This window comes from Trachurus trachurus (assembly GCF_905171665.1).
Source record: "Trachurus trachurus genome assembly, chromosome: 8".
In the NCBI taxonomy this organism is placed as follows: domain Eukaryota; kingdom Metazoa; phylum Chordata; class Actinopteri; order Carangiformes; family Carangidae; genus Trachurus; species Trachurus trachurus.
Window position 1 is genome coordinate 17,426,547 of NC_139905.1, and position 21,027 is coordinate 17,447,573.

The window sequence follows — 21,027 nt, forward strand, 5'->3', positions numbered from 1 at the left end:
TGATATTATTATTATATATATTTTTTTTACCTTTGTATCCCAGACACAATTTAGTGACTTGATCAAAGTGCATTTCCTCCGCCTTCGCAATTTGACAACACTGCTCTGCTACTGCCGTTTGCAGTAGCTCATCGTCCATCAAAACGGGATCTTTGTCATAATGTCCACTCGTGCAGTCGTGGAGTTGGAGCAACGATGCACTCATCTTCACCCTTTGCTGAGAAAAGAAAAGTAACTCGTATCTTTAAATATGATAATAATACTGTGAACGCTGAACGAATAGGCCTAATATTATATAGGCTAGTATAAAAAAGAAGAAGAAAAAGATAGTATGTCTAGGAAAACATTAGGGGACGCTTGGCTTGCTAAAACATAATTGTAAACTTGCAACAACAACAAAAAAAACATAATTCTCCGACGACAACTAACGTTATCTACCAACGACAACTGAAAAAAGCCAGCTACTTGAGTTTTTCCAGATCAAGGAGCCAGTTAAAATATGACTTACTTAAAAATACAGACAGAACGACCTGTAGCCCCTTCAGAACAGTCTATTCAGAACGGTGTCAATTGTTTACACACGGTTACATGGCAACTGGCTAACTTCAAGCTGCGTTCAAATACAATCAAGTGCTTCTGTCACACTAAACTTTCAACGTCTGAGCTATGCAGTCAGTAAAAATGTACAATAATAGTCTATACATAAGAGAATAAATGTCTGGGTTCCATTTATATCATTGTTTGTGTCTGTTTCTTGTATTTATAGATAACTGTGTTTAGCCATTTAGTAAGAATACATGCTTATATTTGGTTTGTTGAACATAGCTTTAGTTGCTAAACATGACTGACTTAACTCCCAACCATACACAGCGAGTTTTTCGGGGGCTTCGACCAATAGGATTCGTCTGTGAGCGGGACTAGTGAGCGCCGCCTGGGCCTCTACCCCTGTCATTCCCGAGCGGATTGTTTGTTGTCAAAATGGAGTTCTTACTTGGCAATCCGTACAGCACTCCTGTGGGACAGTGTGTAGGTACGTTGGCCTTACAATCATTCATAGAGGATCCGATACTTCCTCAGCCATACAGAACATGAGCGTGGATAAAAAATGTAGTGTTTTTTGCTGCTCGGTTTTCTCAAACGTTTCGCCAGTTGAAATAGCGAGCTAGCCAGCATCATCGCAGCAAACGTCATCTACTTGGATTGAGCTTCTAGCTAATGTTAGCCTGCTAACCTAACGTTACCAAACTAAGTCGGCTGTATCACAAGTCACTACGTTAAACCAGTCCGCGTTTGTGTTATGTAGACAGAGTAGTGCGGTGTTTTTGAAAGAAAAAAAAAGAAAAAGAAAAGAAAAGAAATTAGGAGGAGCACGGGCGTGTTTGTGAAATTGCTTGGTGGGAGTTGCAGAGGCTTGGCTATGTTGAAGTTCACCATTTAATGAAGTTTCTGGACAATAGTTGACCTCATTGGGTTGTCTGACTGGTTGTTTTTTAGTTTTAAATCTCAGGACTCAGCACTGTGGTGCTCAGTCTGCTCTGTGCTGCAGAGGAGAGGAAAGACGTGGCTAACCACATCCCTTTGGTGTGGTCACATCTATCTTTGCATCTTGCTTATTGTTTGAAAGGGTTAGGGTTATTTGGAGTTAAATTAAGTAACCTCTGATCCAGGCCAATTGTTACCCAACCTCGGTGTGTCTCTATAATGAGAGGATGCTGTAACTGACCATTGAAGCTTTTGTGTGAGAGCTACAAAAATGACCTTTGTCACCATCTTTGGTTCTGCTAGCTCATTTCCCACATTTACTTGACTCCAATAGCCTTAATCCTCTTCTTTACTAGACTGCTTTAATTTGAATTCTCTTGCCAGTGTTAATAAAGTTGTGCTTTTTCTAAAGCTTTTAGCCCTGGAACAGATGTTGGACCAAACACAAATCTGTCACACTGGTGATTTATATTTATGTTTAAGTAAATGCAACAGCTGTTACAGAATCATCTGTCACAAGTGTATTTTACTGGTTGTCACATGACAACTCACTCGTTCATAATTTGGGGATGCCAGTGGAAATTTGGAAAATTCTACCTTCACCATCTTACTCTTCATAAGGTTCCTCTACGTCAATCAGCAGGCTGTATATGCAGCATATCTTGGATTTCCCGTTTGATGGAGATGTCTGATCTGGTCTCAGTTTCCGTCCCGTGCAGAGCAGTACAGCCAGCTGTCTGTTTTACCCCCGTTGCAGTGGTACCTCAGCAGCAGGACAAAGGATCGACTTACCTCACACAATGACACAGGGACAGAGGAGACAGAGATGAGGCTATTAGTCATTTCCTAAGTGACCGACAAGAGCCAGAAGTGTTGAATGATGTATACAGGTATGTACCATGTGTGCACATCTTTTTACATTAGGAGAGGTTCAAGCTACGACTCTCCTTTTATCATTGTATTATGCAAGCTGCAGTTTCCTGGTAGAGGCAGAGTAAAGATAGGGATGAGGATCTGTTAGTACAGAGAGTAGGACACACTGTCATTGATGTGAAAACACACGGTTTCTTTCTCTTATGTGATGACAGGGGTCGATAGGCCACGTTACCGTGTCATCTTTACACAAACCAAGTATCGAGTTACAACTGTCTCTTTTAAAATATAATGCAAAATTTTAAATGTGAACGTCAAGAATTTCTTCCATTCATTTTGTGATGAAAAGCCCTGAACATAACCAGAATTCATAGCCAGCTTTTGGCAAGCAGGTGATGATAAACCTTTTACTGATTCTGAGATAAGTAGAAGAGATAAATTAAAAAATGAGCAAGAACAATAAAGACAAATGATAAGGTTGAGTGAAAAATGTGCAGAGGAAGGAAGAGTTATAGAAGGACCAAACGTGGAGAGATGGGGCCAGAGAGGGACAGAGATTTGTGGCTTTGTTGGCAGTGAGTGGCACAGCCTGCCACTGGGAAAGCCATGTGATCGACTGGCTTCACTGGAGTGGTGTCTATTCCTAGGACTGGGGAGGATTGACACAACACCACCAATGCATGCACTCGGTTGGCATTCGACTTCATTAGTGAGGCTCTGATTGTTCGGGGTCGTTGTAGCTCATTTCACATGGAGAGTTCAGATTTTCCTTTTTCCTCCCCTGGCTGCCACCCGTGCTCTGCCCCTTCCTCGACCCGACAATCCACTTGAGGAGATTACATGGGATATCCCAGTGGAAGTGGCTGGTTAATTCTTCCAAACTCAAGTCATTTATCCTGCACACTATTTATATACGCCACTCATAACAAAATCGACTTTATACCTGTATTTTTCTATTATTCTCCCCCTACAAAGATACCTGTCTCGCAGTGGGTTCCCCAGTCTGTGACAAGATGATTATAGAGGGGGAGGTAGAACATGAATAAGTCATGGCTGTGGGGCTTGTCCAACTTTGAGCCCCCCAAAGGGAAGGCAAGAAGGCCCAGCGAGAGTCTCTTGGCCAGGGCATGACAGCCTGTTCAGGGCCTCTGGGCTTCAGAAAGAGGAGCTCAGGAATCGTTTAATGAGAATCTATCGACTGTCAGCTACAGGAACTCAGTCGCAGCTTACTTCAGTGAAAAAGAAAAAACCTTCTTGTAAAAAGGCTTTTTCTCACCCCAAATGACTACTACCCTGAAATATATCAGCATTCACAGACATGATGGATGGATTCAGGGGACAGGAGAGGAAGGAGGAGACAGAGCAAGGAACGCATAGACGACTGCAGTGCCAGTTCATCACTGAAGCCTCCCTCTGTCTGGATCGCATTATTTCCTGCCAAAATGCTATTAAATGGTAGGGTGGAGTGTGAAGGGGAGAGCAGGTTTCGGTGGCTGCTGTTTTTTTTTTTTTTCAGCTGATGTATAAGTTCTGATTGAGCACACAGGCACATCATCATACCCCCCGCAGTCAGCTTCACTTTCTCCTCAGATGTGAGCGTTCCACTTTCTAGCCGAGTGTTTGGTTCATTTCCTGGAGATGGAGGCGCTGGAGCAACAGGTGATGGTGAAGGAGCGGTGGTGCACAAGGATTTTTTTTGAGGGACGCAGAAACGATGGTGTTGTGAAAGGATGAAGGATGAAGAACCATCTCATCTCTTTCCTGATCCTCCACCAAAGTCTCCACTAGTTTTCATTTAGACTAAAGGACGTTTTCCCCCCTTGGGGCAAAGCATGTTCATGTCAATTCATAATGGTAATAACAACATCAGGTAGGTTAGATTTGTGGACATCCTATAATTTTATGTCTGTTTTGCCATCTTATTATTTATCGCTTTGTCAAGTTACGTTCAGTTAAATCTCACCAGAAGAAAATGCATCCAAACAAGATATGAACAACAGTTTTGAAAACTTTTCCTCCATCCACACCGAAAGTTATATGTTTGTAACTATTATGCTACCAGTAGATTGCTGCATTTTAGAGTCCCAGAGTAGCTGTTCTTGCATGATGACATTTGATCAAGATATCTTTCTTGACATGAAAGTAGTTTATTATTGGAAATTCAGAAACATACCGTAGGTTGACTCAATAGTTTATCCGTCTTTCAGTTTAAGCAGTGTTTATCAGTCATTGGCTGCATCCATTGCTTAATCAATTGAATTGAAACGAGAACATACCAACATACTTCTGTGAAGAAATCAAGATACAGATTCATTCAATTGCTGCTCATCTAAAACTGTAACTATGATACAGAGAGATGTTAACGCATTTGAAAACAGGTTTTCAGGAGCTTCAGCCGCACTGTATGCATCTATTCAATGGAGTGAAGAAGGTTGTGATTCTGTTCATAAAAGGGTAATATAGGGGCCTTAAAAAGATTTGCTGGTTGAACAGAGGCATCAGAGAGACCAGAGGTCTATCACCGTTTGCCTACTTGCTTCCACAACAGTTTCTACCCTCAACATTATAAAAATCATTGGTTGCATTAATTAATGTGGATCGACTTCAGCACAGATAACATCCAAACCTGACTGAAAAGGCAGCGTCTTGCATTTGCAAGTGAGACAGCAGGTGTTGGGTGTTAAAGCTAGGTTCTCCTTCACTGTGAGTTTGATAACAACTATTGTGATGTTACTTTGAGTTGCTTAAACATTATCTTTGTGTGTTTTTCTCCAGAGAGGGCCACAGACGGAGGCCTACAGAATGAGGACTGGACCCTCAACATGGAAATCTGTGACATCATTAATGAGACAGACGAGGGGTGAGCTCCTGCACCTTCTGGGAATTCATGATCGTTGGGTTATAATACTGTACATGCACATATAGGATATATAAACACTTATGAGGTCTTTTCTCAGAGAAAGACTTTGGGTCCCGTGTTGGTTTATAATGGAACTTGCATTGTTTTATCACACACTGAGGGATTCAAGCAAATAATACACTGACAACTGTTCTCCAGCAACAGACAGCACATGACAGAAAGCCTTTTGTTTTCCTAAGGTGTCAATGACAGAATGAATGAATGACTCACCAAATGAATGAAATTCTTATTTCACTGAAACAGACTGCTACACTTTATGAGACAAATGTGAGATCAGAACAATCAAACACAATTACATCAGAACAAGCTTTTTCTGTCTCACTCATTTTGAAACAGTTTTTGACACTTTGACATAAATATATAAATAGAAATGTGGCAGATTCAGTCGTGCCAGGTCCATAATGTCCAGATGAGGTTACACACTGCAGCATATAATGTCAATCTAAGTGAAATCAAGGTAGATAAAGTTGCATTTATTTAACCTTTTGTGACTTTCCTTCATACACAGTAATTCCACTTGTGTTTCCAAGAAAGAAAGTTGACAACTAGTTACAGTAGGGCATACTAAGTAAAGAGCTGCATGATCTGATGAGATGTGAGTGGGAGGGCATCCCAGCAGGTTTCACCTTCATGGAAAAAGAGTATTCTTGGGGAAGAATATTCAAAACAGCTTTTCATGAATCTGTGTATTTCCATTTTGTTCCCTTCAGCACTTTACTTCACATTCTTCATGTCTACCCACACTCATTGTTTCAGCACGCAACATGGGCCCCTTTCTGTCACACACTATGACACACACACACACACACACACACACACACACACACAGACCGAGAGTGAGAGGGAGTTCAGTGTCACAGAACACAGAACTTCTTGTCTTCGAAATGTTTAGCAAGTTAGACAATGTCTGGTTATCTCCAGAGTTGGACTGCTGAGATTCTGCAACATAAAATGACTCAGTGTGTCTTATCACATGATACTGTTTTAACATGATCCCAAAATTATTTTGATTTAAAAGTGTGGCAACATGCAACACACAATAGATGCACAAAGAAAAAACAAACAAACAAAAAAGAAAACACAGACAAAAGGCAACTCTAATGTCCAGAGAAGATTGATTCTCTGTCTCCATCCACTTAGACAGATTGGAAACAGGAATGGAAACACAGTAAATGTGCAAAAAAAAATCGCATTATCTGTCATGAAGAGACGGGTTTGTTTGAAGCAGGAAGCCAAACCTGAGCTGAACTCTTCATACATGGACGGCTTTGATCTCGCCTCGGGAGAAACACATAGTCACGCAGACAAGAGAAGAGAGAAACAGATGGTGTGACGATGCGTCTCTGTCTTAGTCAAACAGTCACACTGACAGGCCGACTGGCGTGTGTGACTGTGGCACAGAAAATCACTTATTCCCTAAGTCAAAGATGTGATTTGTGCTCTCAGCTGGGGTTTGCTTTATGCAGTTGTATCTTCTCTGCTGTTTCCCCTCTAGGCCAAAAGATGCTATGAGGGCACTAAAGAAGAGACTCGGTGGCAACAAGAACTACAGAGAAGTGATGCTGGCACTAACGGTAAGAATATGTTGTGTTTTTTATTTTTTTATTTTATTTTTTTAGGGAAAAAGCTTGAATTAAATTCACCAGACGTGTCAGTGGGCGTTGTGTCAAAAATGGCTATGTAACCGTGGAACATTTTTGTTATGGTGTAATTCTCTGGAGGCAACGTTTGCTCTTTTTTTTTCTCCTTCTTCTTTTGTTGCCTTTCAGCGTGTTCACCACATTAAAAGGTTGCACCATGCATTAAACTTGACCTCCCCTGATCTCGTCTTCTTGGCCATTTTTATTCCACAGTGTCTCTAGCCACCGCCTGGCCTGTTTTTATCCGTCTAATATGGCTTGTCTTTCATTGTCTTTGGAGTGGCCATGCCTTGTGATCTCAATTGTCACCCACCCACATCTTTGATAGCTCTGCTAGTTAAAAAGCCCTTCTGTGTGATGAGATGTTTTGTGTCTTCCGTTCCTCTGTCTGGTTCTCACAGATTTTTCTTCATTTTTTCAAGCCTCTATCTCTGTTTAATCCTCTCTCTCTCTCCCTGCAGGTATTGGAAACGTGTGTGAAGAACTGTGGCCACAGATTTCATGTCCAAGTGGCCAACAGAGATTTCATCGATGGCGTTTTGGTCAAAATCATCTCTCCCAAAACCAATCCTCCAACTATCGTACAGGACAAAGTGCTGTCGCTCATACAGGTATACAGGAGCTTTCTCTGCTTTTTTTTGCTGTCTGTGTTTGGTGCTTACTATTCAGTGAGGGGCTGGTATCTGGAAACCCAGGTGGGCACTGTCTGTGTGCACCACCTGCCAGGTGCTGCACCACAGACTGCAGCCTTTGGTGCTGCTATCCAGTTACCTGAGGTCAGCTCAGGCCAGCATGTGTGGTGTTCTCCATTTCTCTTCTTGCTGTCCTCTAAATATTTATAGGGATTTGTCGAAGGATACCCCTAGGGACACTTCTCTTTGAGGCACTTTTCTCAGTCAGAAAAGTGAGTGCACTGTATGTCGGAGAGGATGCAAGAGATCCTTTTTTCATTTTTTCTTTTGTCAAGGATTTGGCTTTTTGGAAAAAAAAAAAAAGCTATTGTGTTTTAAAAGGTTATATTTATTGCACTTTATCGTGTGTGTGTGTGTGTGTGTGTTGGGGCAGGCCTGGGCTGATGCCTTCAGGAGTAGCCCCGATCTTACAGGAGTCGTCCATATTTATGAGGAACTGAAGAGGAAAGGCATTGAATTCCCAATGGCAGACCTGGACGCACTGTCACCAATTCACACACCACAGAGGGTGAGTCAAAGTACACACACTGTACAAATTTATTCACACAGCAATTTTCTAAAAGGCTTTTTTTTTTTTCCCTCCCTCAGGGTACGCCTGAGGTGGATCCAGCCATGATCAAATACCTAGCTCCCACATCACCGGCTCCTGGGGCTCCTAAACCTACCCCTGCCCCCGCCCCTGCCCCTGCCACACAGGTCCCCAACATGCCCAGCCCCATCACAGCCACCCCTGAACAGGTGACTAGTTACATTAACCTGCCACCGGTCCACCAGACTTGGTCAATAACAGATTTACCCAAAGTTCAGTTTGTGTGTGTGTGTGTATGATTCAAAGCAGATTACAAGCTTTCCCAACCATTCAGTGTACTGCCTTCAAGAACAGTGGCATGCACAGACTTTACTTTTTGAAGGGCAGGGGCGCGTCCTCCCCACTGAAGAGGGCACTTAAGCACACGTTTTGGCTGCCATGAGGGCACTTTAGCACACGTTTCGGCTTCCAAGGGCACTTTAGCATGCGTTTTTCAACAATTGGGCCACGGGGGTGGGGTGGGGGGGGGGGCAGCCCCGCAGCCCCGCAGCCCCCCCCCGTGCACGCCACTGTTCAAGAACATCTGTTGCACTGATGACACTGGACAATAACTAATGGACCTTTTACCCCGTCTCAGATTGCCCGGCTGCGTAGTGAGCTGGACGTAGTGAGAGGAAACATCAAAGTCATGTCCGAGATGCTAACAGAGATGGTCCCCGGCCAGGAAGACGCCTCTGACCTAGAGCTACTGCAGGTTTGTTGTTTGTCTCTACCTTGTTAGTTGCTACATTCATCAAGACAAGTGAATCAGAATACCATAATCATGAAAATTATTCTACTTTATGAACCCATCTCGCACTGTAATGGATCCTGTATTTGAATCGGACAGGAAAAAGATTTTCTAACAGCTTTTAAATGTTGCATCCATTTGCAGCCACTAGAGGGAGCGGTGACTTTAGTTTTCAGAGGAAATGCTCAGCTTGCCTACGACTTACCAAGAGCCAGTTGGGCTGTGGTAAAATTCCTGGAGGTGACAAAAAAACCAGTAGTATAGAAACTTGTGTGGAGTTTAATCTCCTGAGACCAAATCCTCTCAGGTATTTGTGTCAGCTGCCAGGATCTGGCTTCGTGTTCAGGAACCTGTGCCGGTTCTGGTTTTGTGGAATTTATACTGAAAGCTGTTTTGCAAATATCACTGGATGGCCTATAAAAAAAAAAAGAAAAGATTTATTGTAAAGTTAATTTCCCCTGATTTAGACGATGGCCTCAGCTTTTTCACTCAAAGTTCAGTCAGAGTTGTCTGAGTTGTTATTTGTCTGTCAACCTCTCTTTCTCCTCCTCCTGTATTGTGTATCTTTACATATCAATGTATTGGTGAATCCACTGATCAATTTACTGGTGTGCCAATCCATCAAGGAGCTGAACAGGACATGCAGGGCCATGCAGCAGAGAGTGGTTGAGCTGATTTCACGTGTTTCGAATGAGGAAGTGACTGAGGAGCTGCTACACGTTAATGACGACCTCAACAACATTTTCCTCCGCTATGAAAGGTACCGTCAACTAACCAGTCAGAATTCTTAGCAAAATGGGGCCACATAAAACATGACTTGCTTTTTTTTTTTTTTTGTTACCTCAAAAGAACTTTGTTTTGCAATTTGAAAATGTTCTGTGATGATAATGCAGTTTTTGTCTAATAGCTAAATTTAGGTTTGGTATATGCATCAAACTCCATGTCTTAAACATCTCTCAATGTGATCACATCTCAGGATATCAGTTCATTTTCTTTTCTTTTCTTTCTCACATTCTTACATTCTGAGCAAGTACACAATTCAGAGTTAGAGATTTCCTTTGAAGCACAGTGCACAACTCATTCCTTTTTTAAAACATTCTGTGGCTTCAAACTGCTAAAATGTCTCTTTCATGAGGTTTCTTAAGATGAAAGATTTATAAGCATTTGAACCTCACAAAGCATGTGGTAAGACATTCAAAGGTTTTTGTGCTGTTCACAGGTATGAGAGGTACAGGTCGGGTAGAGCCGCACAGAACAACGGGGTAAGTACCATCAATAGGAGCTGTGAATGCAAAGAGCAGAAATCAAACGGCAGAATTTCTCTCTCAGGATTGCCTCTTTTTTCCATTTGCTTTCAGCATGTTTTCAGAAAATGTCTTTTTCTTTTTACATTTTAATACAGCTCCATCGCCTGTGGCAATTTTCTAAGAAATGATTCCAAAATAAACCACTCCACATAGCCATTCGTCGTTCTTATTTTACCTCGTTAGTATCTGAACTCATACTTACAACTTATTCATATCATAACGGTGGTGCACATTCCTCTGCAGCAGTACCGTGTTGCACATGTGCGTTGCATTTTTAGCTTCGTAAAATTGGATGAGCAAAGCAGAACGAGTGACAGTCTGCTATTTAAAGTGTGCATCTGCCAGTATCAGTCATCAACAGCGGACCGGGGCATCTCTCTCACTAGATCCCACGTAGCTGTTTGTGTTTGCATGCTGCTGATCTCTCTGTGTGCTCTGTCTGTTTGTGTTGTGGCTAGCTGACGGAGGCAAGTATGACAACCACCGCTGTGTTCAATCCAAGCCAGTGCGGGGATGAACTGAGTGATGAATGTTAACACAGCGGCTATATGGAGCCTAACGCTTTGACCCATATGATGTGCCAACATTAGCATCACAGTGTGAAACTAGATAGTATATATGTCCTCTCCCATCCTTCTTGCCTTCTGATTCACACACACAAAGTCTGTTTATTCAACCCTCAGTGCTGTTCCCTGTGCGTAGCCTCCAATCCACAGCCACTCACCCACAGTCTCACAAATTGTGTTAAATTTTCAATCCTGTAGATTTCTGTAGCTGCAAAATTTCCTCTCTGTATACAAAGAGTAAACCCACTGCAATTAAACTTGGTCAACAAACTCATAAGCTGCTACTTTCATCATCTCCAGCACTTAGAAAGTACTGGACACTTGCATCCAATCATAATCGACGGCCACCTGTCTTTCCCTCTCTCTCCCAGATGTTGAACGAGGCCACAGAAGACAACCTGATAGACCTGGGCCCAGGCTCACCTGCTGTGGTCACACCCAGGATCACATCCAGCCCACCACCCCACTCCACTGCTGCCGCCGCTGCCTCCCCAGCCCCCCCAGCCCCCCCAGCCCCCTCAGCCCATAACCCCACCACAGCAACGCTGTCCACCGCACTGGCTGGCCTTGGTAAGAAGGACGGTGTGGTTTTTAAGTCTGATGTCCCAATGTGTTGAAATATATTGTGTGCAAACAAGCCTGCAAACCTGCTCTTTAAAATTCCATCCATCGTACACATACACTTAGTCTCAGCAGAGCTGTGACATCCCTTCTCCCGAGTCTCTGCAGGCCTGGCGACGGAGAAGCAGCAGAGTGTAAAAAAGGCTCATAATCTGGCAGCTAATGGGAAATAAGCCCAGCAACATAATTCACTGCTATCACTGCTAGCTCCCCTGGTGGTTTTCTAGGAAACCTCTGCAGGCTGTTGAGTTCTGGGTAAAGCTTCAATGTATTGCCTGTCTTTATTTTGCGGAGTAGAAGCAGTCAGAGCGGTCTGAACGGCAGCACTGTGAGGAATGGCAAATCTGTAATTAGATAGAATAAGAATAAAAGATATAGATCAAATCTGCACTGCCTTCCGTTTTCCTCAGGTTTGTTATGTTTCTTAAGAACTTTCTTTTTTTTCCCATCCCCCCCCACCCCTCTCTGTCTTTGTCTGTTCTGTCACCATCCCGCTCCAGATGTGGGTTCAGACACCGTGAGCGGCACCCTGTCGTCTCTATCAGGCCGCAACCAGGACGACTTCGACATGTTTGCCCAGACCAGGACTAGCTCTCTGGCTGAACAACGCAAAAAGTAGGTCTAGATTAAATTCTGATCTCTGGCAGCCCAGGTCCTCTCATGTTGTTATCCAGGGTGTCCTTTATTTTAATGAAACAGCTATTCATAACCTCCTTAATAAATATTTAAATATTAAAATAAATCCACCCTCAGGCACTTTTTTTTTCGTTGATAAGACCACTGTCCCTTAACCTGCCTGTACCACATATCCTTAAGTTAAGTATTTCATCTTTTATTATTTCTTAGATTGACATGTGAATGTGTTTCAGAAGTGAGGATGTTAATCTGGGGGATGTCAGGGGGTACTGGGATGTCTGGGGTTTGAACCAGATACCACATTTTTAATTGGGAGCCTTTGTGGTGTTTCCTAATTCTTAAGACAATTCCTTTTCTTTCACTTCTGCTGAGACATTATGTCCAAAAATCCCTTTTAAAAATCAATCTATATACAAATAGATGTTCATTTTTACAAATTAATTTAGATCAGATCAAACTTTCTTAAAGGAATATTATTGTTGTACTTTTTTCAATGGTATTTGAATTCAACATTTCAAGTTTCAAATTATTCTTGTGAATGGTGTTTTCATAGGTTTTTATTATGATGCTTCAGGGCTATGTCTTGCTTATGTGTTTTTATGTCTTCATGCACAGTGTAAAGTATGAGGACCCTCAGGCTCTTGGCGGTTTGGCCTCAGCTCTGGATGTGAGACAGCACAACACAGGAGGCGTGAGTACACTGACGCATGTAGTTAGTTACAGTGTGTGTAGTGCGGGTGCTGCTGTGGTTATTTTCCTAAAACAACTGGCAGGACTTCCTGTTCCAGTCTGTCCTCAGCCCTCGGTAACCTTCTGCATTTGATTGGTTTGTAATATTGTATGTTCTACAGCGATATTTGTCCTGGGCGCTATGATACTTGAACTTTGCCCAAACAGTGGTGTAAGTTTGTATATCGGCTTAGCTTTAGCTCTTGAAAATGGCTGCAAATTGTTTTAACTTTCAGGTTCTATATCCAGACCATTGTCACTTTTTTTGCATTTATCCCGGCAAACATTAGTCTCAGCAGTTCATTAAAAAACATGGAAACAGGTTCTGCAAAGTGGATATCAGTTCCTTGGTAGTCTCGTTCCTGTTCATCCTCACAGTTTGCACAGAAAATCAAACACAGGAGTCACATGTTAGTTTTGAGATATTCTTAGCTGTTCTCCCTGTCTGAGCCCACATTGCAATATATTTGCATGCTTATCACTAGGTACACAGATGATTCTGAAACCTGAATTGCCACACACACACACGCACACACACACACACACACACACACACACACACACACACACACACACACACACACACACACACACACACACACACACACACACACACACACACACACACACACACACACACACACACACACACACACACAGAGGTGATTGCACATACCATCCCTGTTTTTTTAAGTTACCTCAGGTGCCCTGTTTTTTTTCCCACAGTACTTTTTATTTAAGGGAGTTCAAAGTATTTTTTTCCCATTATATTTTTCTCATTTTCATCTTAATGGAATGAACCTTTCGCCATTTTCTTTCTCCCCTTTAAGTTTTCTCTTTAAATGAAAACTGTCTCTTGCATATTTGACTTCTCCTCTGTCTCTCTCTCTGCACTGTAATGCTATGCTGTGGTGGGGGCCTGCTACCTCTCTTCTCTTGTGTAAGGTGTTGTTCTGTTGTTGATTCAGCTGAGGGTAAAAGGGGATGATAACCCAGCAGATCAGGAGCTGCCCATAGACAGCTGGCTTATTACCCAAGGAATGGTGAGGACTCCATCCTCAGTGTGTCCTCCTACCCAACCCTCATGTCCACCATCACCCCTGCTCTCACCTTCCGTCTTCATCCGTAGTCTTCATAAGCTATACTTCATTCATCAGCCTCATCTCACTGCTCTGTCCTTGAATGCTCAAAGAGGACCAGAACAAACAAAAGTTATTATCCTTAAGAGGAGGACGGACGTTATACTCTAGTGTTGGGCAATATGACACTACTGTGAGATGTTAGAGATTTATCAACCAGTTCTAATTTTAGTGTGCAGTTTCTGCTGAGGTGGACACCTATTTAACATCTGTTTTATGGTTTGTAATAAGCTATTGCAGACAGTGTGGCCAATAAAAAAACTTAACAGTTTAATGGAAATACTGAAATTTCTGACAAAGTACCTTCATTTGTGACATATTTCATTTATTGGACAAGCCTAATAGACTTTTATCTCCACCTTTTTTTCATTTGCAAACAGTTGAATATCCAGAAAATGAAGAAATACTATATTCTATGATATCAGATTTAATTCATATTGCTCACCTCTATTGTATTTTATTAACACGGGCACTCAAAACAACCCATTATTGATGATTTCCACTGTGTCCTCTCTACGAATGAAACAGTGAGCTAACTGGTCCTGAGGAGAATTCATCATCAGCTAGATCCATCACTAAAACAGTCACACACTAAAACAGCACAGGAGCGCAAATACTTGTGCTACACAGCAAAGTCATATCAACAATAATGAGCAGTGCTGAAGGAGTGGTTTGCTATGTAGCGGTGAGTATTTGACAGCTCTTCTCTAACGGTCTGTAGATAATACATTAGATGTTATTAATGACCACCTCACATGTGTCACTCTAAACAGAATTTTAGACTAACATCTAATATTTGTAACAGTATAACAATGAAGTTGCTGTTATGACTGTGAATGCCTGAGTATGAAGGATTACTCTTTGAATATTTATCAGTGTAATTCCTGGGAGTCATGACAGGGACAGACTTCTTATTGTGCCCTTTTCTACATTTTCTCCCCTTTTCTCACGGCTGTTTTTTTTCTCTCCCTTGTGGATGACTTTCACTGCCTCGGCCTGTCTTTTGATTTGCTCCTTCACTGTGTCAACTGTGGAAACCCCCACCAGTGTTTTCTAATGTAACAACATGGCCTCAGGAAAAGGGTTTTTGTTCTCTCTCTTCAACTTTGATAACAAGTCAATGTCGACAATGGACTTTGGTCCGTTCCACCACAGGCTATATTTAGGATTGTGTATGAACTACTGTATGGGTTTAGTGAGATACCAGTATTGACCATAGTCGTCATGTCTCAAAAATTAAACGTTAATTAACTGTTGATTCTACACATATGATAATATCATGATGGTAGATGCTAGTCCTTGTGGATTTATCACTTTATACACTATCCATTCACTCTACCTCTGCACACTTGTATTTGAGTCTAATTATTAATTATTGATTTGAGAAAACACATAATCGATAGCGTTGAGAATGAATTCTTATACTATTAGGGCTGGGTATTGCTAACTGATTTACTGAATCAATTCGATTCCGATTCACAAAGTCCCGATTCAATTTCGATTTCCGATCCGATTCGATATATTGATTCATTTAGAGAGCAACTCTTCAGTACAGTTGTGGGTAGAAATCGCAATTGTGCAGATCTAATGGAAGAAACAAGAAGTGGCTTACATTAAAGATTGATCTAAGGATTTTATGAATCGATATCAGATCTTTTAAATGAAGATTGATATGAATCGGAAAATCGATTTTTTTAAACCCAGCCCTATTACCAATATTTGTTTTTCTGTAGATTATAATTTTATTATAATGAATTCTTCTTTCTGTGAGAAGCGTGTAGTTAAAGTAGGACATCATAACAGCCCTAGTATTACTTCATAACTTTTTGTTCCTCCTTATGAAGTTTCGTCATCCAAACTAGAAGTTCGCTGTTTCCCTCTCTGAGCAGTCCTGATAGTTTGATGTCCAACATAAACACAAGTGCGCACTTTCCACACTAACATGGCTTCCATCACATCACAGGCACTGCACACCATGCAGCGCTGACCATGCTCCATGCGCCCTGTGTGATTTGTGTGTGTGTGTGTATGTGTGTGTGTATGCGCGCTCCACGTACAGCATGTGTTTGCAGTGGGATTGCCCTACCTCTCTACAGCCCCTGTGCGTTCAGCTTCTCCCATCCAATCAATCTCTTAATCACGTTCTAGCGATTTGCTAATTAACTAATGATGTGGAATAATTAATGCTGCTGTGTGACATTAGTCGGCAGCTGTTAAGCCATGTCAGCTGTACAGAACTAATGAGAACAATACACAACCTGGGAACTCCTGTTCTCATGGAAGACAGCTGAGTAGCAGGTTGTTGCACTTGATAAAACAGTAAGAGCACAGATTGGAGAGGGCTTGAGTGTCGGCAGAGCAGATTTTGTTTTTGTTCTCATTGTGGTTTGTTTTATTTTTATCATTTCCCTACTGAGCTTTTAGTGATTCCTGTTCTTGTTATTTGTGTGTGTGTGTGTGTGTGTGTGTACATTTTTGTTTTTGTCGTCTGGGTTGCGTGTGGCTCTGGTGCTGCCTCGTGGTTTGTCCATGGCTTTGCTCCATAGATCCCCGTATCGCAGTCCTCTGTCATGGATGACATAGAGGAGTGGCTCTGTGCTGACGTGGTGAGACTTCTTTACCTTGATTTATATCTTCTTCTCTTCCTCCTCTTTCTCTTCTTCCCCCATTTATTTTAGTTTTTGGTTTATTTTTCTTAGATTGCACATTTCATCCATCCATCTTCATATAACAGGATACATTTAAATTCACTTTTCTTTAACTTCACATTCTTTCCTTCATTTACTCTCATTTTTCTCCACCAGTGACTGATATATTACAGTTTGCTTTGAGGCCTTTCTCTCTTACGCTAACATGGTGCTAACGATAGCTGAGTTTAAAACGGATGATGTGATCTTATTCAACATTGTGCATGTGAAGGTTGTGGTGTTGGGCTCAAGAAGGCTTCTTGTTGCGTCCACCTTTAAAACTCTTGTGTATGAAGGATGCATGATTGACGGATCATGAGCAACTTTGTTTGGATTTGTCTCCGTTTGTATGCACTGAGTTGTTAGACACTTTTGTGTATCAGCATATTGAATTGCTCGTGTATACCAAGGTTTGTGAAACAAATAACTCAGTTAATAATAGATTCTGTCAGAGTGTGAACACTGTCTTATGACTTTTCTCCCTCTGATAGAAAGGGGATGGTGCCGAGGAGGGGGTGACCAGTGAAGGTACACACTCTGATAACAATTATTAATGTTAACAATTTCTTATGTTGCTGTAGATCAAATATGTTGGAGGATTTCTCCACTATATCATTTGAATAACACTGATATGAGCCTTCAGCTGTACAAGACTTTGAGACAAGTCAATTTGTTTCTTTCAGAGTTCGATAAGTTCCTGGAGGAGCGAGCAAAGGTAGCGGACACCATTCCATCTCCCCCCGGAGGTAACCCTGTTCACCCAGCCAGAGCCCCCGGTGGCTCCCACAAGAAGGCTGAACGGACGGAAGATGCCCTCTTTGCCTTGTAGACTGTTGTCAGGGAACCTCGATGTCTCTCCGGCGCATCTAAAGGTCCTCACCTCCGATGATTCCCCTCCAAAACAGTCATTCCGGTCCCATTTCAGCACTGACTGGCAGTGTTACAGCAAGTCATTCTCATGCCAGTGTCGCTCAGAGGTCCAACTTGTGTACTGCGCACTACTGTGTTACATAAAAAACTATATATGGATGTATTAATCTGTTAGTGTGGAATGTACTACTCTCAGCCCCCGCATCTCATTTGTAACACCCCACCAAAAGAAGACAACCCCAACTTGTCTGATGTAGTTTAAAAATGAGATATCACTGCATCTCGTCTCACTGCAGGTCCATGCATTGAGTGAGTATGAAAGCATACAATTAGGACAATGTTGTGCTGTTTTATTTCATTAAGCTAATTGCTAATTTATGCATTTATTGTTTCAATGGTTCATTCCGTACCATGTACTTGCGCTGTGGTTATGGTGGGTCCATTACAATTTTTGTTTTGTTTTGGTCAAATGCTCCAGTTCGAGTTTTAGTCATGCTTTTAAAACTGATGTGTGTAAAATGGCAGTGTGCCCAGTTCGCCTCGAGCAGTGTAGAGAAAGGAGCTACGTTAGCAAGCAAATGTTGCTAACTGGAACATAATAGCTAAATCATTGCTAATTGTTATGAGTGTATGCCAGCATTCCTTTAACCAAAGGGAATAACAAAAAAAAAATCTAAAAAGCACTTGTTAAGATTCTGTGCTATGTATTTTGAATGGCTAAGGGGAAGGAACATGCACATGAAATATTTCCCATCTGTCTTTTCAAATGTCAAAAGCTTCAACAAATAGAAACAGTGAGTAATATGATCTTGATCAGCTGCAAAGACCGTTCCAAAGATTATGAAGGCTTTAATGAGCAATTAGCACTTAAATTTTTACCTGTCGAACAATAATTATATTCATGTGTTGTAAATGCAAAGGGATGATGAACATTTTCCTTCCCCTGCTATGATGACTGTGCACTTTGAAGCAAAAACAAATCTGTATTTTGTCCTTTGTGTTTACAAGATGGTTACTATTTTTCTAGGGGACGGGAAAAGGTCTTTAGATTGACTTCATTTTGCACATAACTTTTCTAACTGTAATTGCAGCGGTTGATCACACAGAAGTGAGTGGATGGACTGTCAAACTTTTTGAGTGTTAGAAGTCGCATAAAGTCGCAAGACAAAATATGGCATTTAAATTATCAGCACAACTTAACATTAGCATCGCAATCGACTATAAGACGCAAAGTATATCTTACAGTAATGCGCTGTTGTAAATGATGTATTCATATAGGTAGATCACTTACTCTATGATATGTTATCAATATACCTCAAAATACAGAAATTTTAGTTTCTGTATCTGGTTTAAACGTATTAGCTTATGATAATATCCAGAAGGCAGAGAGGTTTATGTATTATTTGATCCCCTGATTGTATTTTTATAGATCATGTAAGAAAGAAACATTTGTATGCTTGTACCACTGCAATTTTGTTTGTAGTTCAAGCAAAAGCATGCAGCAAACAAACACAATTGTACTTTCTTTGATTTGCACAGTCAAAGACGTATTGTCATTCTCAACGTGTGTGTTCATTCTGCTATGATTCATCTGCTCCTGTTGGAGCAGCTGCCAAGGATTTCTGTGATTGATTCAGCAAAGTAGCTCTGACTGGAGTTTGCCTTTGGTGTACTTAAGATCACAATTTGAGGTAAAAAGAAAGAAAGAAAAAAGCATCCTGGTCTTCATTCAAGCTCTTCTGCTGATGCTCTGCTTTGTTTTTAACATTGCTTTTAAGTTTTTTCCCCGTTCAATCCATTTAAGACCAAAAGCCTCGTCAATCAGAGGCGAACTGTTTGAAACACGAGTTGTAAAAGCCTAATCAAGCTTACTCACAGTGTAGTCCTTCATCTAGAGGGAAATATTCATGAGTTATTTATATCTATGTAATCATTATAAATTTATGAATTTAAAAATGTATATTAGTTGAGAAAATTAATGATTAATGAGCTTTAACTTTCCTCACTGCAGTATGGTTACAGATTCATTGTGGATACCAGGTAAAATATATTAGTATTAAATTTACAATCAACTACTGTCATTTTTGAGAAACTTTAACAATGCAGACTGAACAAAGACTATTACTAGAAATGTAACAGGAGATCCTTTTAAAAGGGAACTGTTTTCTGTGTTTGTGCATTAACTATCTCTGGATCTATAGCAGAGTTCATTGTGTTACTTGCTTTTATGAAGCTTAGGTCGTGACAGCAACATGTATTCCTAAAAATTGTGGCTATCTCAGAATGGTTTCTGAATGTCTTTTTATGCTGAGAAGACACGGAGAGTTTTGTCGATACATTGTGGACACAGAAGAGAGGCTTGATTTCTGTTGGTGGATCTCTCATGTCTGTTTTTGGCTGTGCCGTCTGCTGCAATTACTAACGGTCAGATTTTTGTTTGACCCAATGCACGTATAATTCAACAATAAAACACTAGCAATGTGTGACCTCTACCTCACAACTATTTGTGGTTATTTTATTATCATGGTTTTGTGTGTCGGTGGTTATTTTAGATTCAAGGGTTGTGTCTTATGTCTTCTTTATGCAGGTGCTGATGCAACCGGGCCTCAATCTTGCACTGTACTGGCCACTCATTGTCACATGAGCCTCTCACCCCCCTCCCATATGGTGGTTAATGGGCACTCCATCCATTCTGCTAGAGAAGCTCAGCACGCATGAAATGTAAACAAACTCTGCTCACAAACAGTTTTAATGGATGTTCCAAACTTGCGCTTCTTTCAGTCACCTGTCGCGCACATCACCGACAGGTTTCCAAAACTGAGCAAATAAGTGAAAGTGAATAAGATGTGCACTTGAATACAAACCTACACTGTCAACGACAACACCGGGCTTGTCAATTTTAGTATTAGGCTACCCCACTTCTCTTGTACAACTCTGTGGTGCTACTCTAGGTCACTGACCTATTTCCCCACCATGCCTTAGTGGGGTTCCCTCTTTGTCTTCATACAACACTACGTACACATTAGTTACTTTAGCTGATGCTGATCTGAAAAAGTTTGCTTTGCCTATGATGTACATATCAATCATTTTAATATGTTGTGAGGTCAACTAAGGTTACTTTGCTTTGCACAGGTGAATTAAGAGTAACTTCTTGAGTAATTTCATTTTATTTTAATCTCTTTTTGAGAGAAAATAAATCAAAACATTAAAATGTGCCTCTTTCAAAGTATTAAAAACACTTTTTCCTCCACCTACATCTTTCCAGATTACCTCCCTGTTGCTGCCACCACACTTTCAGGAGAGAAACACATGATGTAATCACTAGACCCAGAGATGTGACGTCAGATCACCCCACTCGGTTTCCGAGCTTCTCATTGGATGATTTCTCTGGTTCTACAGGAGGAGCCGCGGCTTCGAGTCAAACAAACTTTACTTTCAGTTGTCCACGCCCGCGACGCTCTGATTGGCTGTTGGGGGCAAGCCCACAATAAACACATCCACGCTGTTTCCCTCAACAACATGAAACACAGTTTGGTGAATTGTGAG

At 41.4% G+C, this 21,027-nt stretch overlaps 1 protein-coding gene across 2 annotated transcripts; it reads left to right on the forward strand.

Moving 5' to 3' along the window:
- Positions 1 to 951: 951 nt before the first annotated feature.
- Positions 952 to 19,973, forward strand: tom1l2a (target of myb1 like 2 membrane trafficking protein a). 2 transcript variants are annotated; one of them, XM_083976561.1, is made up of 15 exons: positions 952 to 1,030; positions 5,131 to 5,215; positions 6,771 to 6,849; positions 7,377 to 7,526; positions 7,981 to 8,115; positions 8,196 to 8,345; positions 8,774 to 8,890; positions 9,553 to 9,686; positions 10,146 to 10,188; positions 11,171 to 11,369; positions 11,921 to 12,035; positions 12,672 to 12,747; positions 16,471 to 16,530; positions 17,103 to 17,139; positions 17,295 to 19,973. In XM_083976561.1, the coding sequence occupies exons 1-15, from the start codon at positions 979 to 981 to the stop codon at positions 17,438 to 17,440; spliced, it is 1,578 nt and encodes a 525-aa protein (XP_083832687.1). In that variant the 5' UTR covers positions 952 to 978; the 3' UTR covers positions 17,441 to 19,973. The 2 variants fall into 2 exon arrangements, with proteins under 2 accessions (XP_083832687.1, XP_083832686.1); XM_083976560.1 differs by lacking the exon at positions 16,471 to 16,530 and having other exon boundaries at positions 965 to 1,030.
- Positions 19,974 to 21,027: the final 1,054 nt, after the last annotated feature.